This window comes from Telmatherina bonti (genome assembly GCF_933228915.1).
Source record: "Telmatherina bonti genome assembly, chromosome: 11".
In the NCBI taxonomy this organism is placed as follows: Eukaryota; Metazoa; Chordata; class Actinopteri; order Atheriniformes; family Telmatherinidae; genus Telmatherina; species Telmatherina bonti.
Window position 1 is genome coordinate 18548085 of NC_136629.1, and position 22953 is coordinate 18571037.

The window sequence follows — 22953 nt, forward strand, 5'->3', positions numbered from 1 at the left end:
TCTGGTTTTCAGGCACGTTTACAGATGCTGAAGAAAGCTCAGCACACAATGAGCAGCAAGTGTAGGCTTGAAGAAACAGCGCGTGCCTCTTGTTCAGCTGGAGAAACAATAGCATGTCTTCCAGCATGGGTGAGGGCCAACAGCAAAGCCTCTGTTTCAAACTTCCAGTTTACGACCGCTCACAACAGTTTACAGCAGCCAAATTTCATTTTCTGCTCCCAAATCCTATCGCACATTATCCTGTACATTGCATTAGAGCTCTAATCTTTTCTTTCTCTTCCTCTGAAGAAGAAAAGAGCGCCTCCATGATTAACCCACTTTACAGCAATAAATAAACGCATCATCCAGTAATGTACACCAGATTTAATTTGGAGGGAAAAAAGGACCAGAGCGCTCAAATCACTGAAATGTAATGAAAAATAACACAATGCAGACACCAATGGGCGCCTTAGGAATTAATTTGAATGCTCTATCATTTTTTTTCTCCCTCTTTTACACTCTGGATTGGGTTTTTCTCAGCCAACAGCCTGACTTTTTCCCCTCGCATGCTTCTGGTAGAAAGCCTTCAAAATATACACAAAATAATAAAAAGGAAACAAAATCAGCCATCTGTTGTGAAATAACATTTTCTTTTTTATTAAAATAACCTAAAAAAAAAAAAAAAAGTTTTCTCCTTCGGATCCATATTTGTCACATGTAACCCATGTTGCTTTTGGTTTCCCATCGTTTCTTCGCCTCAAACCTGCAACACAAACACACACACACACACACACACACACACACACACACACACACACACACACAATAAATAAACATCAAACCACTGAAACCTCTTTAAATGTATTTTAGCTGTCAGCTTAAACTTCTGCATCAGCTACAATTCAAAGTGCAGCTAATTCTTGCAAATGTAGCTTCATCTAAACTGCGCTTGGACCCAGAACGCCACACATGGCTGTTATGAGGACGAACAAATGTGAGGAGAGATGGACGTCATACCCCCAAGCTATTTGCTTCTTCCTCTTCTGTGCTGCCCTCAGAGCTTCCTCTTCCTGTTTGCGCTGCACAAAGTCACGGCAATCAGCAGCTTGAGCAATTTTCACACCCATCTTTTTGCGAGACAGACAGAGTAAAAGACCATTAGAGAATGAACGACGGTCTGTAGCATGAAAAAGTCATCTTATCTGTACTGCTATACAATATACAGATGCTGCACTTTCCCAGAACTCTTTCATAACAACATGTAACATTATGGTTAGCAGTTAAGTGCAAGACACCTCAAAAATATACAACACACATACATATGTAAACATAGGTTGTCCCAATGAAGTCTCAGATGTAGGAAAGAGCTTCTAATCAGGGCATGTTTTGGTTGATTATGGAGGTTCACTGAGTACAGCTTTATTCCCCTTTTCTGTTGCTTTTATAGGGTTAGACAACAGTATTCAATGTACCATTAGCACATGGCTAATAGGCATTTATAAAAAGAAAAAAAAAGGGGGGGGGGGGGGGGGTCGGTTGCATCATTTTACAACTATTCTGGAAGCTATAAGGTCTTTAGGAGAAAAGTTTCTTCTTGTTTCTTGCTTGTATGTTTATCATCAAGCTTCAGGTTCATGCCGAAACTCTGTCATTATTCTACATGTTAGATAAACGGAAACCAGTCACATTCATGAATTCAAGTGTCTTTTTAAGATCGTTCAAATCCCATGAAGTCCTTACAATGTGCTGGTCAATCACCCATTCACAAACATATACACTTATAGTCATATATCTGTACTATTTATGCAACACTTTCTTTTACAGTCGCACACAGTAGACACATCTGTACTGATGTTTCATGCAAGAACACAACAATGTACCAACAAAATGTTGGGATTGAACCATCCAACTCATTACTTGACACATAAACATCCCAGACAAATCCAAATTTCCTGAAGTGCCGTAAACCTGTAAATGGTTACTTGAACTGGCATTTGAGCTCAAATGGAACAATTGTTAACAAAAACCTAAAACAGTTTGTAATTTAAGGAAAAGATTTTAAGATGGTAAATATTCAGATTCCGGTCAGCAGGAGGGAATGATTGTTTAGAAAGACAAAGAAATTAATTCTTTAAAACCAAAATTTTAACATTAAAATTGTCTTGGGATCCACCCAGCCCTGGATGCAGGGACAAATAACATCATAGAGCAATTTGTTCTGGACCTGTGGGAACATCTGCACCAATAAATCATAAATATTTCATTGCTTGCACTTAGAAACCATTCAGGAAAGATCCAGTATGGCCTGCTTCATTTAACGCTCCGAATGTTAGTCTAAATCTGCAGCTTGTATCTCTGTAAATTCAACTTGTTTTATTATAAAAAGGAGAAAAACAAACATCTATTTAGGTCATTCTTTTAAGCTCCTACACATTTCTTTTCTTCCAGTTTAACATGCTAATGAATGAATGAAAGGGGTAGCAACAACATTAACCATTTCACCTTTTATTCTCAAAACTAAAAATGCCAGATTGCATTATTTTTTCCTCTCACTCTTCACCAGTGTAAAAGACACTTTTCTGTTTGGAGTAATGCAGGCATCCCCTGAAATCACAAGTGAAGAGAATGACCGTGACTGCAAGTGGCAAACATTCAAATCCCAGGGAAGACATGTGCGTATTGTGAAGCAGAATAATCCCAATAACCCCAGTCACACAGAAGCTCTGGAAACAAAGGCAAAAATCCTGCCGCTTCTTTCACTCCTGAGATAGGTTTATTATTCAAGCAAAGGCAAACTTTGATAAACAACTTGGAACAATTTCACCAAACCTTTGGGTAATTCTCTGTAATATACAGAGTACAATCAGGGGGGAGAGAAAGTCTTAAGGTAATGAAGAAATGTGCCACCACTGCACCATTTGAAAAAAAAAAAAGAGAGAAGAAAAGAGAAAGACCTGCTGGAAAAAAAAATGTTTCAATTATAATTAAGTGGGATAAACTTTATTAGAAAGACTGAAACTAAAATATCTCCTAATGCATGCTGGGATTAAGCAGGTCAGAGCGAGCAGGCAGGAAAAATTAAACTCTAAAGGCTTTTTATCACCATATTTCAGGAACCAAGGGTGTAAAATGTTCTAATTTGGGATACATTAAAAGCCATAAAGGTCTTTCAAAAAGATTAATGGTACTTTGCTTGGATTTAAGATAAGGGCTTCGGCTGGCTGCAAGTGCTGGGCTCCGGCTGGGCCCTCAAGGCATTCATCTATACAGTCACTGGAAGATTTGTGAAAGCGTCTGAATAACCTGAGGCGTACATGCTATGACAGTTCCCCAGTTCTTAGCCATTTTATAGGTTTTAAGTTCCTGAAATCATGTTTTCTCCTCTTAAAAAAAAAAAAAAAAAGAGTTACAAGGGATGATTGCTCAAACATTTGCACTAGATTTGCGAGCAGATAAATGCCCTTCTGGGTGTTCCCTGCTCCTTGTTGCAGCGGTGTAGGTGCCAAATCCTTTTGAGCGTTTCCGATGTACGGCGAGATTATTAAGCATGTGGTTATTAAATTTGTTGACAAATCCTTAAACAGCTCCTGCTCTTTGCATCTGCAAGAAGAAAACTGGCTCATTCTGGGAGGAAATCAAATGAAACTGCATGATGCTAAATGGTTTCATTTGGAGATTTACAGACAGAGCGTTTTCTTTTTTTTCTTACACAAGGATTATCCACATTAACCAGCTCTCCTGTTGGGATGCATCTGAAAATGCACAAGGTCTCCTTGAAAAGATGCCTTCTAAATATTCCTAAAGCTAAAATAAAACCCACCTCAATGGACCTTTTTTAAATTTTAAATTCACAACATCATCTTTACCATATTTAATGCATTAAAGGTCTTTAATTTTCCTCTTTTTTTTATCAGTTCAGTCTATTCTCCAATTGTCTTTACTGAAGCTCAACATTAATGTCAACCAAGTTACCTAGGAGACAGAACAGATCAAAGAGACAAAAAGAAAAAAAAAAACCCTCAAATGTCTGATTAATCAAGCCTGCAAACAGCTTATTTCTTTTAGCCTGCATGCAAGTATGAAAATGAGATTCCGAGAGCAGTACATTGTGCAGATTTGTTCATTCTTATCTGAACAAAGCCAGCGGCAGCTTATTTCATGGATCACTGGCACTGTCAGCGCTGTGGCGCCGAGCAGGTGACGGCTCCTCTTTCTGTGGCGAGAACAAAATTAGCAAAAAGTCGGCACAAATTAGCCTCTCATATTTTCAGTAATATGACATTATTTTTCATTTACTTTTTTGATCCACTTTTCAGGATTTCTCCCCCCACCCCCCCTCCCCTCCTTCTCCCCCTTGCGTGCATCTTAGTGCCAAATCCTTTCACATCAGAGGAGGGTGAAAAATAAGAGGAGGAGTACAAAGCAGGAATAAAGGGAAAAGACAGAAAACCTTTTGCATTCTTTGTTTATGTGGCACCTAAAAAGCATTTCTTCCCACTCCACCACAAATTAATGTACAATTAAGGGTCCATCATGGGGATGTTTCTGTGCAGTATTCCTCTCTCTTGTGTGGCCCTTCTGCAGCCTTGCTAAAAACAAGGTTTATTCAGAGGATTAATTCTCTGACCTTTGGAAGATTTGAAGGCAAAAAAAAAGAAAAAAAATCATCCTGCACAATGCTGGCACTGCAGCAGCAGCAGCTTAGGGCCATGGGATGGGGGGGGGGGGGGGTTAAGTCAATAGTACCGTTTTCTGTTCATTCATGTTTGGGTCGTCAAGGAGATTCAAGTGGAGACCCAAACATGAAGCCACAACAAGGAGGAGGAGGAAAAACAGCAGTGCTATACGTACGACAGACCGAGTCCATTTTAAAACCATTTTCACACTTTTTGCTTTGTGCGTCAGTCCTATTGCATCATTACTGAGGAGTTTGATAAATAAGTAGCGTCGGGGATCACGAAAACAGTGTGGCAATTAACGTGCAGAAAGACAATAGCTGAATGAAAGATGAGAAAAACGCGTCAGTGTGGATAAAGTGTTAAAGCTCCTATTAACAATATGAAATAAATGATGGCTTTAAGGAAGAAATGGCCTTAAACCCATTCATAAATTTCCTATCCAGGAAGCCTCTTCCAATTAAAACGTGTGAGAGGTGGATTAACAAGGGCTATATGGCTTTGCCTCGCTAAATCACCTCCCCGAGCTGCTCTGCTGCATTTGACGTGTAAACGATTAATGACCAGCCTAATTCCTTTATCACACTACCTTAATGCCTAAATAATGTGGCCTTAGTCAACTTTGGAAAGCAGGGCTGTATAAGAAAGGAATGAATATCAGATTAGGCAGCTTGTGTGTTATTTCGGCATAATTTCTTGGGAGTGAGGCAGAGGGGAGAAGAAAATTTGTCTCTGGCTGCAAAGCCTCAGTGTTGCAGGATCACTGGGTGGGTCAAAAGACCAAAGGGTCAATCAATACCACCCGTATCGTATTAAAAAAAGGAAGGAGTACAACGTTTGCTCAGTTAGTCCATTTGAAATCTCTAAAGTAGAGTAATGGATCATTGTTAATATAGAATAATATGGTAAAAACATTTAGGTCTGTAAGCTTATCACTGCTATTTTACTGTTGTTTTGGGGTTTTTTTAAAAAAAAATTTTTTATGAATGTGTTCATTTAAATGGAATAAATGTTCAGTGCATGTTTCAAAATCTCACATAGGCTTTAAAGAAGAATATCTAAAGGATTTGACACAAATGTCACAAAGGAGAGCACTTCACTGTTGTTTGAGAAACAATGAATTAAAAATTACTTCAAAGTCAATGTCAATTATGAATATTAGAATTGTTATAAGATGGAATCAGTCTTTTAGAAGACTTAATAAAAGCAAAATGGTTGCAGGTTAATCCGTTCTTGCAATTTATTCGTTTCCATGGTTTATGGTTTCTTCTTTTAATCGGAGTATAAATATTAATAAGTACATAAAAAGAAGACTGCTCATCACTTTTCATACTGATTCTGCTAAATCTTCTATTTAAACACTAAAACTACTCGGTTTAAGAGAAGGTAATGTGATTTCACACTCACTCGTTCATTTTGCAAATACATTTGATATTTATGTGTTTATGTCTAATCAATGACAGTCATCACTTCTCCGTTGATCAACAAAGCATTTATTGACTTCATTATAATGAAGTAACTTGTATCAGCAGATTACATTTTGTAAGTTTTCTACTTTTTTGTAAGTCTTCAACATGCAAACTTTGCCAACAACTACATACATGATGGTAACTTTTCATTAGAAGTAGCAAAAAAAAAAAAAAAAATCTATTTCTTTCTGAACCGTCGTACAAAAAGTAGAAATAATCTAACAAAGTACAGCAAATCTGCATTAATTTGTCCAACCTGAGCTAATTTACTCACATTCATACACTGCCAGATAAGCGACTGAGTAATGGCAGATATGTTAGATCTTTAATGCTGATTAATTTCCTAAATAATGACCGTCATTTTGTTGAGAAAGCAGCAACACCCCAGTGAATGATTTATTTCAGTTCATTTATCATACACAGAAGTAACATTCAGTACAAATGAAAGGGAATCTGCTTTAATTGCTTTAATCTGGTTTAACATTCACAGCTAAATAATATCAAGAACAAGAACCGCAAGTCCAAGTAATGCAACAGGCACCCTCCTGATGCTAAAGTCTATCAGTTTTTTTGTGCGTGGGGGGGCCACATAAGAGCTTTTAGTTATCTCACCTCCACTCTGACAAACAGAATCACATGGTGAGTAAAAAGGAAAGTCACTCCAGGGAAGAGCAAGCAAGGCTCATCTTTCTTTTCTAGTAATCTGATGCGAGATACACATGTCATCTTTAGGGAGCGGACACACACACACACAGCACAATTTAAAAAAAAAAAAAAAAAATCTCTTAAAGTTTGTCTGCTTTATGCACATTCCATTATCTCACCCCTTCTGAGTAGGGTAGGCTTATTAGCAAGCTTTGAACTCACACTTACAATAATATGCCATCAACAGTTTTATAAGCTAATTAGAAAAAACAGTTTAATTAATGAGTGACTGGCAATAAAATGGCAATCATGAAAAAGGGAACTGAGGGTGCTAAGCTTCCACTACCACCAATTAAGGCCTAATTACAAACAAATTATATATGTGTTTTGCTGTGGGCTTTAATATAAAAAATGGCTTTAATTAAAAGAGAAAACATGCTAATTAATTAAACAGCACACAAATCTACATTGAAAAGTATGCTTTGTCTATCAAGTAATTAATGAAATACAATAATCCAAATGAGATTCCCAGGCATTTGATAAAAGCTTAGTACCCATTTCAAAATCCATTTCAAAATTAATGGGTGAACATTTAATGTGACTCATCCAGAGATACAATAAAAGTTCATTCAGTGATAAATTGCTTATGCTGAAAGAAAAAAAAAAGAAACAAAAGAGGAGAGTTTCCCTAAACTCTCTACAAGGTGGCCTGGGGGGACTTGCAGGGGAGATGGAGTCAGGCTCCTGCTCTGATGTGGGGCGGGGAAAGTCAGAATCTGATAAAACCCACTTTCCACAAAAGCTCTGCTCATTAATTTTTCGATTACAAACACGGGGCACGGCAGGGAGAAGGTGGTGAGAAGAAAAAAGGTGTTAAATAACATAAATATCATGAAACCCCCTTAGTTCAGCTCTTTGTTTCAACTAAGCCACCATGTCTCCGCTGACAAAATGCCGCAGCACCTTTGTTTCACAGCGTTTAAGCGAGGCTTTCCAAAGGGTAGATTTCAAGGACAGTGGGGCATTTTCCTTTCAGCTGCTGCTTCCATTGAAATATGAGCTCAAACATAATGAGGGATAATATAACCATCCACATGTTCAAAAGCCACAGAAATAGCTTCAGCTATTACATATTCATGTGGTTAATTGTTGTACAGTCTATTAGGAGGGACCAATTTTTAAATTGTTTGATTAATCGGGTTAATCTTAGACGGGTCTACAGAAAGGACTGACCGTGAAGGTCCAGCCACTGGTCATGAATAAAGCCACCAGCACTAGGAAAGTACTCAGAGTGCAAACGAATGCCAAGCAGCTCATTTCCACCCACACTTACCCTTGTTCTAGTTCGATGTTAATTTCACATGTACACACTGTTAGATTCCTAGATACACCGAATAAATCCTCATGGTCTTTGCTATATTGTGGTGTTTGTTGCATGTTTATATCTTAATTTGTTCTTGTGCAGTCATGAGTAAAATCAAAGAACCCCCTATTTTTTCCTGTTCTGGATCACAACTTCCCAAATTTTGCCAAGACCCAGATTTCACTTTGATTTGTTGTAAAACTTGGAGGGAGCGTCTGTATTTTTTAGGCCAAGCACCCTGATCATTTATTGTGGAGTTTTATGCACATACTACAAATGACCCTATATTGCTATGATAAGGAATCCTTCAAAAATTCCTTGATCCAGATGTAACATTTATTGTAAAGTAAGTTAGATCTATTTCATAAAATGAAAATCCGTCCAGTTGTTTTAGCATGAAGTTGCTAACAGACAGACAGACAACCACACAGATAAACCCTGGCAAAAACATAACCTTCGCCACCTTCTTGGTGAACGTAACAATACAATAGTTTGACAGATGTTTAGTAGAAGCAGGACTTCAGACTGACCAGCCAAGACCAAACACAACAGTATTTTATCTTAACCCTAAAGTTATCAGTTAAATAAAAAAACAAAAAACAAAACTGAACTAGTTCACAGCAATGACTGGGTTATTACATGTAAAGCTAGTTAGTTAGCTCTCACACATCTTATGAGGACAACTCGTTGTTGTTCAAGTGATGATGTGAATTAATGTTCAATCATCTGAATAACTGCTGTATAAATAATTACTCCGAGGCAATTCAACACCGAATTCGCGGAACTTTGTCTTTGTCCTTCATAGTGGCAAACTTTTTAAAATGACTTTTCAGAGAACTATTTTATTTCATTTACAGTATATTTTTCCAGTTGGTTGAGGGGGACCCCAGCAGCAGTTCAAGAAAGGTTTAAATTTTTATGTTGTTCAACACCTGCAAAATGTGGCAAGGTCTTAACACCCCCACTTTATTTCTTTTAAGAGTTTTTGTTTTGAAATGGTAATGCCACTATAACAGTTGTGATGATACCTAGGGGGAACCCTAGGCTCTAACATGGTATGACAGTAGAGTTTAGCATATAAACATATAAACTTATTATATAAATCTATTAGCCAATAATTGCAATATTTTGACCAGAATTGCAATATTTAAAAAAGTCTGTATGTGTCTTTAACATTAGGCATAAATGAGCCCTAAGGACATACATGACAACACCGTGAAGCTGATTGAGTCATGGTACTGATGGCGGATTTGTGTTTTTATATATTGAATAGTGTTTTTGTGCAGTTGTGATTACACATTCTGCTTTTGAGGTATATTTTTTTTTTCCCTGATAAAAATAATTTATAATGTATGAAAACACAACTGACTGCATTATTAATTCATCCAATTGTCTTTTGTTTGTTTTTATTGTTTTATTTTTTTAAATTAAGACTGAATTATATTTAGAATTCTTTAATTTAATTATTTTACAGAGACATTGCATTCAAAAATAGTCACAAGCTTGTAGCTGATGCCATGCAAATACATTTTTTGGCCAAAGCTAATTGTCGACTCTTGTCCCTGGTTGGGTCTTCTACACTACATTTAAATATAATGATAGGTGGAAACAGTGATCATGCCATGGAAACCTTAAAGCACACTGATGATCTTCTCTTGATAGAAGTCACAAAAAAGTTGCAAATGCAAAAGGTAAATAATCTTTTAAGTCATTTAAACTTTCAACTTTAAACCTGAGTCCGGGTTGTGCTTCTTATAAAGTTAAATAAAGTCAACTGGACTTCTGTTTCTTATTTCTTGAAGACATTTCATCTGTAATCTGAAAGGCCTCTGATAAGAGAACTGAAGACGACTTTCAGATTACATGTGAAAGATCTGCAATGACCAAAAGGCAGAAATCCAGTTGACTTCAGCCAAAAACTAGTAGTACTAATTTACTATTTAATAAGTTTAGATGAACATCCCTTGGCATAAAATTGCAAACTGCAGAAAATGTGTGATTCTTGTATTTAAAAGATAAAATAGATAAACTACCAGTAAACTACAACCACTATTAGTTGAATAAAGTACACTGGATTTTTATTTCTGTTTGTTGGAAGATTTCTTACCTCTTCTCTAAAAGTCTCCTTTAGTTCTCTTTGGCCTTCTGTGATTTGTTCAGAGAAGATAAACCAAGCAGGGCTCTTAGATCCAAAGACTCAGGTCAACTAGTCCACACCAGAGTCCAGATTAAACATGAGCAAGCTGCACAATCTGCACATGGAGACTAAACGTTCACCAGATGTTGACACTTTTAAATCCAGGTTCTTTTAAGTGATCTTTCAATTTAATTTATCATTTTATTGTGATTTTTGCTGTTTGTTAATTCTTTTTATGACTTTTTAATGCTCTCTTTGCACCATCTGTAATGCTTTTAATGTTTTATGAACCAAGAAAATAAAATGTTAAAAACAATCGAGCTTCCTGTCAGACTTTGAGCAGTTCATAATGTGTATCTGTTACTCCATGTTATGATAATTACTGAATTAATTTGACCATATTCAACTTGCTGAAGACCCAGTCCTCTGAATTGGAGAACTTGAATTTTTTCATTTATTGCACAAATGGGAACCACTTCATAGAGAAGCAGCTGCTATTTTAACACGATTTTATTCCTCTAAACCTTTTGAAAAGAAATCTAAACCTGCTGCAGAGGATCAGCAAACAATTTTATGTTTAAAAATAAAAAGAAATGCTTCAACGCTTACAGGAATACATTTTTGCTAAACCAGTGTTGATAGTATTAATGCTTTATTACCTTCAAGAGAATGAAATTTCTTTACAGCATCTTTGGAGGCGTCAAAACTGAAGATGTCTATATGAATTAATCTAAAACAAAGGTTTTCAGCAGCAGGAAATATTTAAAAGCGGCAATAAGAATAAAAAACCTTAGATTGCAGTATCAAAGCAGAGAGCCTAAGAAGTTTGAAGGATGAAAGAGGAAAGGCTTCAAAACCGGCTTTTAATCTAATTATTTTAATGCTGAGATTTGGAAAAATAAATGAAGAAGAAGAAAAAAGAAAGTAGAGCAAATGGAAATCATTAATTGATTTGCAAAAGCAGAAAACAACAGAATGAAACCTTTTTCTCTTATAAAAGGGGATACTCTGACAGCAAGCTTTCTGCCTGCCTTTTATTTCCCTTTGCTTTGCGGAGATAAGTGGGAAACGGTTAGATTGAGGATGTAAATATGTTGAAACATTGTCATCCGAGCTGTACCAGTTTTTCTTTACAGAACAATGCCTAGAGGGACAAACGGGCCTCTTTACTTCTTCATAGCTGTCGAAATGCTTTTGCATTTTTTATGAAAAGGAAACCTGCTCCCATTCTTCCAGTGAAAAGCCTGCCGTGATCATGTCTTGCTGTTATGACCGTAAACAAATTAAACATCTAAGCCATTCTAAACCAAATGAGCCACTCTGTTATAACCTTGAAATTGATTTTGGCCACAGCGGAGATTATTGATCCTCTAAATGTTTTGTCACCGTGCTGTCAAATGTGAACAGGATCGCTGTAAACAAACACATTGCTCTAAATTCAATCTGCATTACAAGCATCATTTAAGATACACTTTAATCCTTTCCAATTGGTGAAGAAACCGACAAACTTTTTTCTTTTGTGTGTGTGTGTGTGTGTGTGTGTGTGCTGTTGGCTTACACACTTCTTATTTACGTTGCTATATATTTTATGTGGGACTTTCTTTCCTTTAACACTAAAGTAAACATAAACGGCTCCTGCATCATTTCGGTTTCAAGGATTTGAAAATGGTCGATATTTTATTTCCTTGAAATAAAGTTATCACTGCTCGACAATGAGTTGCAGCTGCCAAACTGCTGTCACATCCCATCAGGATTCTGGCAAGACACAAGGCAGGTGCCAGAGAGGCGAGAACCTCAGCTCAGGCTAAAACCAATCCACCGGCGCTGTAAGAGGCTTTCTGAAAGTACAGCTCAGGTGCCACTCACAAGAGCTTCCATTCAACTCCCCCATATTTGACCAATCTGCTAGCAGTTAAGATGGCAATATGAAAGGACTCTGGAGATGCAGACCAATGGGACAGATAGGAGTTACCAGGCTATGTGTGAAATGTCTGTTCAGAGAACTGGGCAATGCCTTTTTTTTTTTTTTTTAAGATCACTCTCTTAAGAACATATTTACTGAGAAAATGAAGTAATGACATATAATTATGTAACAAGGTTTAATTAATGCTATGCACCGTTTATATTTGGTTGCATGTATTGAATGTCAGACTTTTGGAAAGTCAGGAATGTTTTTTTATGTACTTTCTGATTGTATTGTCAATGAGTGGAAAAAACAGTAAGAGCTTTTTTTCAAGCAATCCTTGATTAAGGAGTAAAGGTTTCATCCATTATACTCAGAGTTAAATGACTCATAAACACCCAAATGGTAAAAAAAAAAAAAAAAAAAAAAAAAAAAAAATGTTGGTCTCAAACAAAAAGCAAAGCAAAGAAAAGACGTTGGGTACAACTTGAGACTGAAATTCAGTATTATAAAAAACAAAACCACTAAATTCTATTGTTGGCAGGAGGTGGAAAGGGACAACGAAAAGGTTAAAGGATGTCAGCTGTTTCTACCCGTTATACTTGGCTGAGCTTTGGTCTTCAGCATCCCAACTTGTAAGTATTACTGACCTTATTCTCTGTTCTAAAATGAATTATAGAGCTATCTGGATACCATTCTAAAAATGTTGTAATAAAAGGTTTCAGCCTTGTAATCTATAGATCAGGGGTGGCCAACTCCGGTCCTCAGTGCTGCAGTCCTGCAAATGTTAGGAGTTTCTCTGCTGCAACCCACCTGCCTCACATCAGACACAGCAGACTTGTGCAAGGCTTGATATCAAAATCTGCACTAGTCTGCTAATTAGCCATTGATTTGAATCAGGTGTGTTGCAGCAGGGAAACTCCTAACATTTGCAGGACTGCGGCACTTGTGGACCGGAGTTGCCTACCCCTGCTATAGATTTATCAATCAGTGCATGAACTGAAATTAGAAGAAGTAAAACTGCCAAACAAACATGACTTTTACGTTTTTTTTCCCTAATAACTGGCACCACACACCAAAATAAACATCCCAATTGCTGCCCCGCCAGACCTCATTACAATTTAGAAAGAAACCTGCAGAGTCCAATGCACCTGACGTCAGTATAAACGGTTATGGGATGGTTGACGTCACAACTTGTTTGCATACTGAATGACTGCAACCACATTTGTGGCTTTATTCTCCCAAATAACAGAAGTACCAGATAGAGCTGTTAAACAGACAAAAAGCTGATAAAAACAAAGAAAAACCAGAAGATAAAGCTTGGATGGAGCTGTAAAGCTGTCCAGTTTACTATTTCACACAGTACATAATTGCTGGTGTTTGTGGTCTTCTGGGAGAAACGTGATACTAAAGAGCTGAGAGGAAGCGCCTGTATATTTACTCAATAATTTAATCTCTACTGTTCTTGCAGAGAATTAATAACTATAGCTCCACTTCACCATGTATATACTGACTGAGACAGTTTTGGTTGAATTAAGACTACAGCATCTTACCTTGTTAAAAAAAAAACAACAAAAAAAACAATAAACAAACAAACAAACAAACAAACAAAAAACTACCTAAAAAAGTTAAATAAATTCACACTTCCGACCGCCATCCCCCCAAAAGCAGTAATAACCCGTGGGTATTGTAGCATTACACTAAAATGCTTTGAAGTACGAGCTATAACTTACAATACAATCAGTGTGTTGTAGATTTTCATGTTTTTATATAGAGGAACAGTGAGGATATTATTAAAGGAAAGTGGGGGGGGTAAGTTAATTTCAGATGACAACATTTCCTGAACCGGTGGCCGCTTCCATTTCGCAACTCTACTGAAATCCAAGCCTGGCAGTAAAACCTGAGTCTGCACAACGCTCAATCTTTGTGTTGCTGCAATTATAAAATGTAAACGCTCGCATGCTGTAAGCAGCATGCATCATAAAACAAAGAAGTTTAACTTTGATTTTCAAAGTGTAACTATTCCCTCGGTGGAGAAGTAACACAGCAGCCGTGTGTCTTTAAACCACAGTTATATATGTGTGTGTGGGCTACATTTTATGCTAAATTAGTTTCAAACCACTTGATCCTTGATGCTTGCCAAGGCGGTTAGTTACTAAACTTCAGGCAGTGCATTTAGGGACATGTACACTTCAAAGGTATGAAACTCTTACCTGGAGAATGATTTAACAGTTGGCTTGAAAGCAATGTACCCTTCATTAAAAAGCAGAGCCAAAAGTCCTTTAGACACTGCAGCACTTCAAAACTAAGGGGAGGGCTTTCCATTAACTCAATGGAAAAAGGCTGCAGGACTGAATGGTGGATGTCTGCATGTGTTTTTGTTCCTCTATGTCTTTGCTGCAGAAATGGCCACGGATCCATTAGCCTGATTTGTCACAGAGGGAGCACCCCAAAGATCCCTTATCAGCTCTACGTACCTCTCGAGTGGCGAGTCTGTCGCTCATCTCCTCCGCCTTTGCAATGTCCCCTTCAGCTATGGCCCTCTCTATGCTCTTTTCTAGGCCGGACTGCAGAAGAGGGGGAAGAAAAAAAAAATCAGATTTTTTTTTTTTTTATTATTATTATTTGAAATAGGGAGTAGAGAGAGGAAGAAAAAAAAAATCAAAGAGTAACTTCAAAAGTCCCCCGGGCTTTATTTTTAATATGATTGCCATTACTACAAATATGTAGATTTTGCTTCACAAATGAAAACCTTTTTGATTGGATATTAGTGAGGAAATCTTAGAAATGCTACAGGAGATTACCAAACATAAATGTGCTTCTTTAATTACACATTTCCATTCCAGGCCTAGGCATCGAGAGAAGGGAGGGGCGGGGGTGCAGTGCAGCCCCCAGTTACTGATGGCAAGCTAGTTCTGCGGTGATGAGCCCATCCAAGAGATTTTCTCACACTACTTCAACCCCCCAAAATTTCATCAGGGTAAGGAAATACTCCAAAAAGAGGCAGTAATTCATTTGTTCCTGTTAATGTATTTCTGAATTGCTGCACAAGTAACAAAAAGAACACCACAAGGTTTAAACACAGGGGGGAATTATTTTTCCCGCAACTCACAAACAAAACTCAAGCTGGCAAATGATCATGTTATATAGCTGTAAATGTGTTAAGATGACTTAACAGAAACTGTCAGTCGATGAATTGTGACATCCAGCCAGTGGTAGCTATGATATATTTCATACAGCTATAAACAGCTGTATGAAACACTTGAAAGTATTAAAATAAAATTAATTATAAGGATCTGCATTTGAGGAATGAATGAGTCCCTCATTATGTCGATTTGACAAGTTCGGTTTTATTCAGCATACCGTAATCATTTCTTTTATCCCCTCATAGTTGCTCCATTCAAAATGAGGCAAAATCAGCAAAAACTCAATTTTATGCTGCTTTCAGATAAATTAAGCACAAAATACTCCAAAATAATCATTAAAGGGATTTCAAATTGAAATGAGAACAGTCTCCATTCACTGCATTACTTGTAATGTTCTTTAAGCTTGCAAATGTTTTATTCTGCAATTTTGCAAGTCTTTGCAGAAAATGTTCGTTCCTCCTTAAGTGCAGAAACATTTTCCAATAAAAAGAAACTTTAGCTTTGAGCTTTTTCATTATAAATTCCATTAAAGTAGTTGCATCCATTATATAACCATCGCTTTAAATATTTCAGCTACAGTCACAGAAGATGTGTAAGTCTAACACTGTGATTTTTTGTGCCGAAACACTGACATTTTTAGAAAGCATTTCATAGGGGAAAACCCACATCTCACCTTAATCTTAACCATACCAGAAAGCAGATTCATCCTAATCTTATCACTAAACATGACTGAGCGTAATCCCTAATATTCTCCTCTCTGTCAGGTTGACTTACTACAAAGGGTTCTTCTAATCCGGATGTCATATCACATAAAACAATGAGACAACACAGTGGCGCTTAGACACAAAGGATATAGAGGTGTTACTAACAGCTACGACAGACGCAGAATTCAACCTCAGAAGATAAGTTGGAAGGAAGTCTTTGTTACCTTCGGAGAGGGTTTGGAGCATGCAGGCGGGTGAAATCGATCATTTACACCAAAATACTGCTTAAGCTCATCCCAGTGCTTCTCTCGCTCCTCTTGATGCTCTCTGACAACAACGAAATGTGTCTGTTAATGTTTTCCATGTAATAAAGCAGCATCACAGTGAGGCAAACCCTACTCAGTAGTTCTTCTTATTCTTTTAACTGGATTTATTTTCTACAGCAGTTCTGAAGTTACATGTACAGCAGCTCTAAAGACCTGTTGAGGATAGCGGCCATAAGTGAAGGGAATTGCGGCCGTCACTAATTATAATGAATGTACTATGGGTTAAACAGGTGTGTCTTTTGCAATTATACACAACACAACTGTTAGTGATTAACACATTAACATGTTTTCATTCATCTGTTTAATTTTCATCACTATTATAAAATTGTTTTCTACAATAGGCCCCAAACTTCTACTATAGCTCTGTGATCCAGACAGTTTGCCTCAATGTGCTAAACTTCTCATCTTGGTTTTGTCATGTTTTGGTTTTCAAGAAACATGAGAAGTGAAAAAAAGCACCTTTAATGGTGGAAAAACGGGCAACAAAAGATGCTGTAGGACATATTTATCTCTTGTCAATAATTGAAAGCACTCAATAACAGACAAGGAATACAATTTACTTACAAATGACTGGGCAGCAAGCAATTGTTGCAAATGGTGAAATTGATCTGGATTTAATTATGAGGTCAAACGCTGCAACCTAACTTTGAACATCTTTGGGGTTCAATCAATGAAAAAAAGTAATGCCCAACAACCCCATGGATGCCATTTACTGTCAATCAAAGGGCTTTATTACATGACCTCAGAAATTATCTATACATCCAAATGTCTATTCTTATTTGTATGCTGTATGTTTATCTATCCATCCATGCATTCATTTTCTTAACTGCTTATTCAGGGTCACAGAAAGCTGCTTGAGCCTATCCTGCAAACAGTGGGCGAGAGGCAGGGTACACCCTAGACAGGTGGCCAGTCCATCACAGATTTTTTTTTTTTTTTTATCTAACTTAACACTATAACAATATAATCATTTGTGTCATAACCAACTGGAACACTGTGGGTGCCAAATCCATAAAGTTAATGCTCTACTAGCGTGTATATTTTAATGATTTTAGAAATGTCTTTCTACTTACTTTTTCACTGTGAACATACAAGCCAGCATAAACACCTGAAAGGACACTGTAATGAGTGTGTACCTTTTCTCCTCAGGTTTCTCACTTCCTGCTCCTGTAAATGAAATAATACCCCATTTACACTTCGTCAGAAATACATGCAAATTTATACCAGCTAATAAGATGTATAAAATACATTTTAAAAAGATGCAAAAGTACGCTTCCTTGGCTCATTTTCAGTATGTTGCTATTACCCTTTTTCCGTCTTCTTCTTTTTCTTTTTTCGAAGATCTTCATTGTCTTAATTTCATCTTTCTTCTTCCGGAGTTCCTCGAATTTCTTGAAATTAATACAAAGTAAATTCACAGAACATTAAACCTTTACTTAATAGTACTGCAAGCAGTGTGTTGCTGTACACAGTCTAACGGGAATTTTAAGCCTGGTATGTATCTTTACATTGTTAGGTGTCACCTCATGTCCCAGCAGGTCTGCAGACACTAAATACACGATGATATATCTTTAAGTTCCGTTGTACTTTTTACAGACACCTCCGGTAAAGCTAACCTGTAGCTTTCTATGTAGCAGCTCACAACTTACCTGTAACATGTCCCGGGAAATACCAGGCATACTGTTTGTCGGGGAATCGTTGGCAGTGTTACAGGACTGTTCCTCCACCACAGAACCGGAGTTTCTATCTGCACATTTTCTGCTAATTTCAGCAGAACCCTTTTCACTGTCCTTCTGGTTATCACCATGTTTTTGCTCATCTTCGTCCTCCTCGTCAGAACTGAGCTCGTTTTCGGATATACCCTTCGGCAGAAGTCCGCTATACATACCGGGTCCGTAGTTAGCGTACGTATTGCGTAGGCATTTATCAATAGAGTTTATCTAAAACGGCCAAAGATCAATCAGCTGTATTGGAAACAGTTCCCTGCGTTTTTCATTTCCGGGTAAACACAGTGACGCGCTTATTAGGATGACGCTCATTGGCTGACAGGAAGCAGCAGGCAACACATTGTCCAATCAGACGTGCATTCCGTGCATTCCCAAACCCTAAAAAGAGGCGCGTGGGGGCGAAACAAATGCTTTCATTGCCTATTTTTTCCTGGCAGTTCAACGTAAAAAGTTTAGATCAGTTTATCTGTATGGGTTTGTTATTATGGTCTTTTATTTGGTATTGTCAATAAGAAAAGAGCACATTATTGCTCAGGAACAGACAAGTTCAACTCATTCTAGAGGTGACAGCAGTAAAAAGCTTGTTCTTGACTTGAGAAAAGTCTGGAGAAAACTGTGGCTGACCATTTCTAATTGAGGTGAACCAGCTTCTAACAGGTCTGTGAATTACCGGGAATCATTCAAATGTTAACCTATATTTGTGTCATGTTCTGGGTGAGATAAGCTTCCTTCTATGGCCAGTAGTTCGCAATTTGCTCAAAGTGCTTTGGGCACTACATTATTATTAGAATGATTAGCATGCAAATCTTGTATAGCCTCTAGCACTGGCACAGGCATCTACCCTTAAATTGCTCTTTCACAGTCATTCACATTAGGCTCTCTTTTGGTTGCATCTTATTGCAATGCCCATAATATACATAAATTATAGCCTGCATTTTGTATGCCATGTCAATGTAGGATAAAGAGTAAGTCTCATAACAGTAATATATATGTTACAGGGTCATTTGCCGGACTACAATGTAAATGCTGTTGTACTATTTTGTGTAGTGCTTTTCACCCAACACTATTTTATTCGGGCATAATTCTGACTTAAATCGGACCAATTGAACTGAAAGAGCTAATTGACCAATGATAATCAAGAGAAGATGAATTGAAAACCATTTTTGTTATTGTTACGTAATCCATTTAACTGAGTAAGTGTGTAAAATATTCTTTAACTGCATTTAGTAGGGGTGGGAAAATCAAATCAAAAGTCAGAATTTTTTGCCTCACAATTTTAAAATCGATTTTTTTGTTAAAAGAATTGTTTTGGTTTTTTATTTTCATATAAATAAAAATAATCCATGTAATCCATCGTCATGTTTATTGGTTTTGTTGATCTTTTTACTTGTTTTCTTGGGCATTATAGCAGCAGAATGATGATCTGGCCACTGTGTTGTTTTTTGCTATTTGAAATCAAGAAAAATGACAAGCAAAATATAAGGTTTTTTTTTGTTTGTTTTGTTTTTTTTTGTTGTTGTTGTTGTTTTTAATCTACAAGAATCAGCAATATCAAAGAATTGTGAGAATAGCAATTTAAATAGAATCGGCACCCAAAAAAAGACAGGAATCAGATCGGGACAAAAGCATATCGTCACAGCCCGAGCGTTTAGTGTTACTTTTTTCAGCAAATCAGCCCTTTTTCATCAATGACTATAAAGTTAATTTCAGTAAATAAGTCAGGGATTTTGAGACTTGTTATTTGACCATTTTATATATTTTACATTTTAAAAAAAAGACAGTGAAAGACGGTGTAGCAGTTAAAGGGATTTTAAAGTGTTATGTAAACCTGTGTCAATGCCAGCTGGTGATTTTCATGTTCAAAACCTATTAAAGTTTGACACTGAGCCCTGTCTATTGGCCAAAATGTTAAATATAAGAAAAAAAGAAAATCTACAGACCTCAATTTCTCCTTCACCTTCTTGTAGCCTAGTGTAGGCGATTAATTCAGACTTTTTTTGGGGTGGGGAGGGCAAATTGCAGCTTGTATTAAAGTTGGCTGATAAGGCTTATGCTATATTGAATGTCATCTCGAACATGCAAAATATCTCATCCTCTAAAATATGCAACCATTAACTGGTATCACTCACTCAGCATTATCGAGACTTTAATTACAAGTGTGACAAGTTCATGAGAACATCAATGACTGAAGGTAAATGAGAGTCACAAAGTCCTGTTAATGCTAAACAATTTTGGTCTTACAGGTCTGAATCATTTTCTTATTGATTACCGGGCTTTGTGTTCTATTTCACACTTGAATTAATGTCTCAGCTTTTTCACCAGCCATGTCTCTGTGTCTCTTCTCCTCTGCCTGTGTCTTTCTCTCCCTGGCAAAGGCTCCAGTTCATTATTTCTGTCATTTCTTGGTAATTTGGAGTTGGCTGTTTAAAACTTAGAGCCTCTTATTAAGTTTTGGCCATGGTGGATAAGAAGCAGGACTGTAAGAGCACAGAGATAAACTAATCATCTTAAAACCCTAATTATTAGTATCTTACTGTGACAGACTGTTTTTGCGAGCCAGCCAAATTGAGCCTCAAATGAGGAAAAGCGTATCTGTGGAAGTGGTAATAATTTTAAGTCATCTCGATCTGGCTTGGTGTGGCAGAATTCATTAGTGGAGATTAGCACTGTGTGTACAAAGTAAATGAGATATCTAATAGCAAACGTGGAGGTCTGGGGACTCTTAATTTCCTCCCCAGTATGAGGGATGATGTTAAGAGGTGATTATATATATTTTAACATTGTGGCTTCAGTTATGTAGATGTCTTCTGCTCCTTTACCAAGCAGTTACACTAAATGTTGTCACTAAACTGTTGACCTCTCACCTTTTTCTGAGTTTCTGCTCCAGAGAGGTGACAAAAATGAACTGCAAATCAGATTAAACTGTGCTACTCTGACGCAGAGCTGAGCTGGCTTTTTGTGAGGATATGAGGGAAGTTAATTATGTGTGTAAGGAGAAGGTTGGGGGGAAAAATAATAAGATTACAGAGAATAATTTGCTGATATAATTACACCAAAATTGGGTACACACAATCGTAAAATACATGTATTGCTTGACCTGGGTTAGCCAGTGAAATAAATCCTCCTTCTATAGCCTTTGTTAATTTGTTTTTATCATCTCCAAGTGGTGTTTGTGCAGGCAGTTCAATTTGCATGTGTAATTCCACTGTGCAAATTGACAACAAGTAGATAATTCGAGGAAATAGGCTGGTTGCAGACCCCTGCTATCTTCCCAAGCCTATTCATTTTGAGGAACCGCTGAGGCATGAAACTCATACATCAACTATTTCCTGACAACGCTTAGGCTTATTGTCCCCTAAAATGTCATTACAGCCATTATTTATGAAGCTAATTCATTTATTAAACCATATTTACTCCGACAGAATTTGTCACATTCTATCCATATCCTGAGCCTTGCTTTTAACATTGTCTCTCAAATGAGTATGTGTGGACACGTACTACTCAAAGTTTTGAAACAACCCTGTATGTCACTCATAATAGTTCGAATATTGTGGAAAAAAAATACAGCAGTTCTGGGGTTTATTGCGTTTTATGGAAAATCTAGCACAGCTAAAGCCTATACCTTGAGTCACACCAGTCTACTGAAAGAAATTTGGTATTAACCTGCATCACATACTTATGTCCAAATAGAGTATTTAACGTGAACATAATCAGATGCACCACAGCTATTTCTGTTGCACTGATAAATCCCCTCCCTTGACAGTCTACTTCCCAAATGAGTGTGCATTAGTCAGTTTTAACGCATTGCAGTCAGACATAATACTAAAGAGTTCTTGCATCAAGCCTCCTGGCCTGTTGCTGCTGACTTATGGATCTGTCAGTTTAGTGCAGCATACTTCATGACAGTGTGGATAATTTTCAATTGTGAGCAATGAAGTAACACATTGAGATGGGGGGGGGGGTCATAAATTTTAATGTTACATGCTCTCCCTGGATAATTCCGTCACACTATTCTCCTGCATCTCTTTCTTTGGACTTACCTGTCACCCAAAAGTACTTATCACAGCAGTGGCGATGAGTTGTGTTTGAACTGTTTTACAATATTGATTTGGAGGCATGACATTTTAATTAATACTGGGTGTTAGCTGTCATATAGGCAGCCAGCCTCTTGGTTAGAATGCGAGACAGGCGAGGTGGGGGCAGCGAAGATAAGACTAAAGCACTTACGGGGAAAGGCTGTAAAAAAGGGATCAATGTGGAGGGAAAGAGACAGTCATGGGTTGAATTTAAGGTGGAAAGAAATACATAGTAATATCTGTGTGCACTGTATTTCTGTCAAAGCCCATTCTCTGCATGATAACACAAATCACTGAGACACAGCGTGCCCTCTGTCTTCCACAGGTTGCAGAGCACATCGCGTTATTGGGAGTCTGTGTTGCCAGCAGACCCAGAGAGACGACCAGGGGGAAATTAGGTAACTTTGTAGCACTTCATTGAACAGCAATAAGCTTTCAGGGCTTAGCAAGCATAAACACATTAAACTGATGAGATTCATCAGCACTCTTGTGTCAAATCTATTGAGCCCACAGACAGAGCTTAAATGCTGCACACTGCAGAACAAGGGGACAAGTTAGAGGGAAAACCAGTGCTGCATCCCTCTGCATGCTTCCTGATCTATTAGCCAAAAAAAATTAACATTGAAGTTGTAGATTGATTTGGTATGTTACATTTGGAGTAGAAAATATGTTAAAAACACAGTGAAATGTTATAATGTTTTTCCTTTGTGTTGCTGATGTCTTGATTGTTTTGATTCACAATTTTTTTTTTTACCAGATTGTCTTTCTTTGTATAAGTGCTCCTGATGATTATGAGCTTTGT

General features: G+C 37.3%; 1 protein-coding gene across 1 annotated transcript; it reads right to left on the reverse strand.

Annotated features, from left to right (window-relative positions):
* Positions 1-610: 610 nt before the first annotated feature.
* On the reverse strand, positions 611-18344 carry fam204a (family with sequence similarity 204 member A). Its single transcript, XM_079248429.1, has 7 exons — positions 17998-18344; positions 17655-17739; positions 17485-17515; positions 16247-16349; positions 14650-14739; positions 997-1106; positions 611-742 (listed from the first exon to the last, which is right to left on the reverse strand). Exons 1-7 carry the CDS (start codon positions 18232-18234, stop codon positions 691-693), a joined length of 708 nt encoding a protein of 235 aa, XP_079104555.1. The 5' UTR covers positions 18235-18344; the 3' UTR covers positions 611-690.
* Positions 18345-22953: the final 4609 nt, after the last annotated feature.

Excerpts from the sequence above, each read along its gene's own strand:
- fam204a (XM_079248429.1), bottom strand. The coding sequence starts at position 18,234 with ATGTATAGCGGACTTCTGCCGAAGGGTATATCCGAAAACGAGCTCAGT. Across the intron at positions 16,350-17,484 it reads GAGAAACCTGAGGAGAAAAG|AGAGCATCAAGAGGAGCGAG; the intron begins GTACACACTCAT and ends CGTTGTTGTCAG. Across the intron at positions 1,107-14,649 it reads ACAGACTCGCCACTCGAGAG|ATGGGTGTGAAAATTGCTCA; the intron begins GTACGTAGAGCT and ends TCTCGCAAAAAG.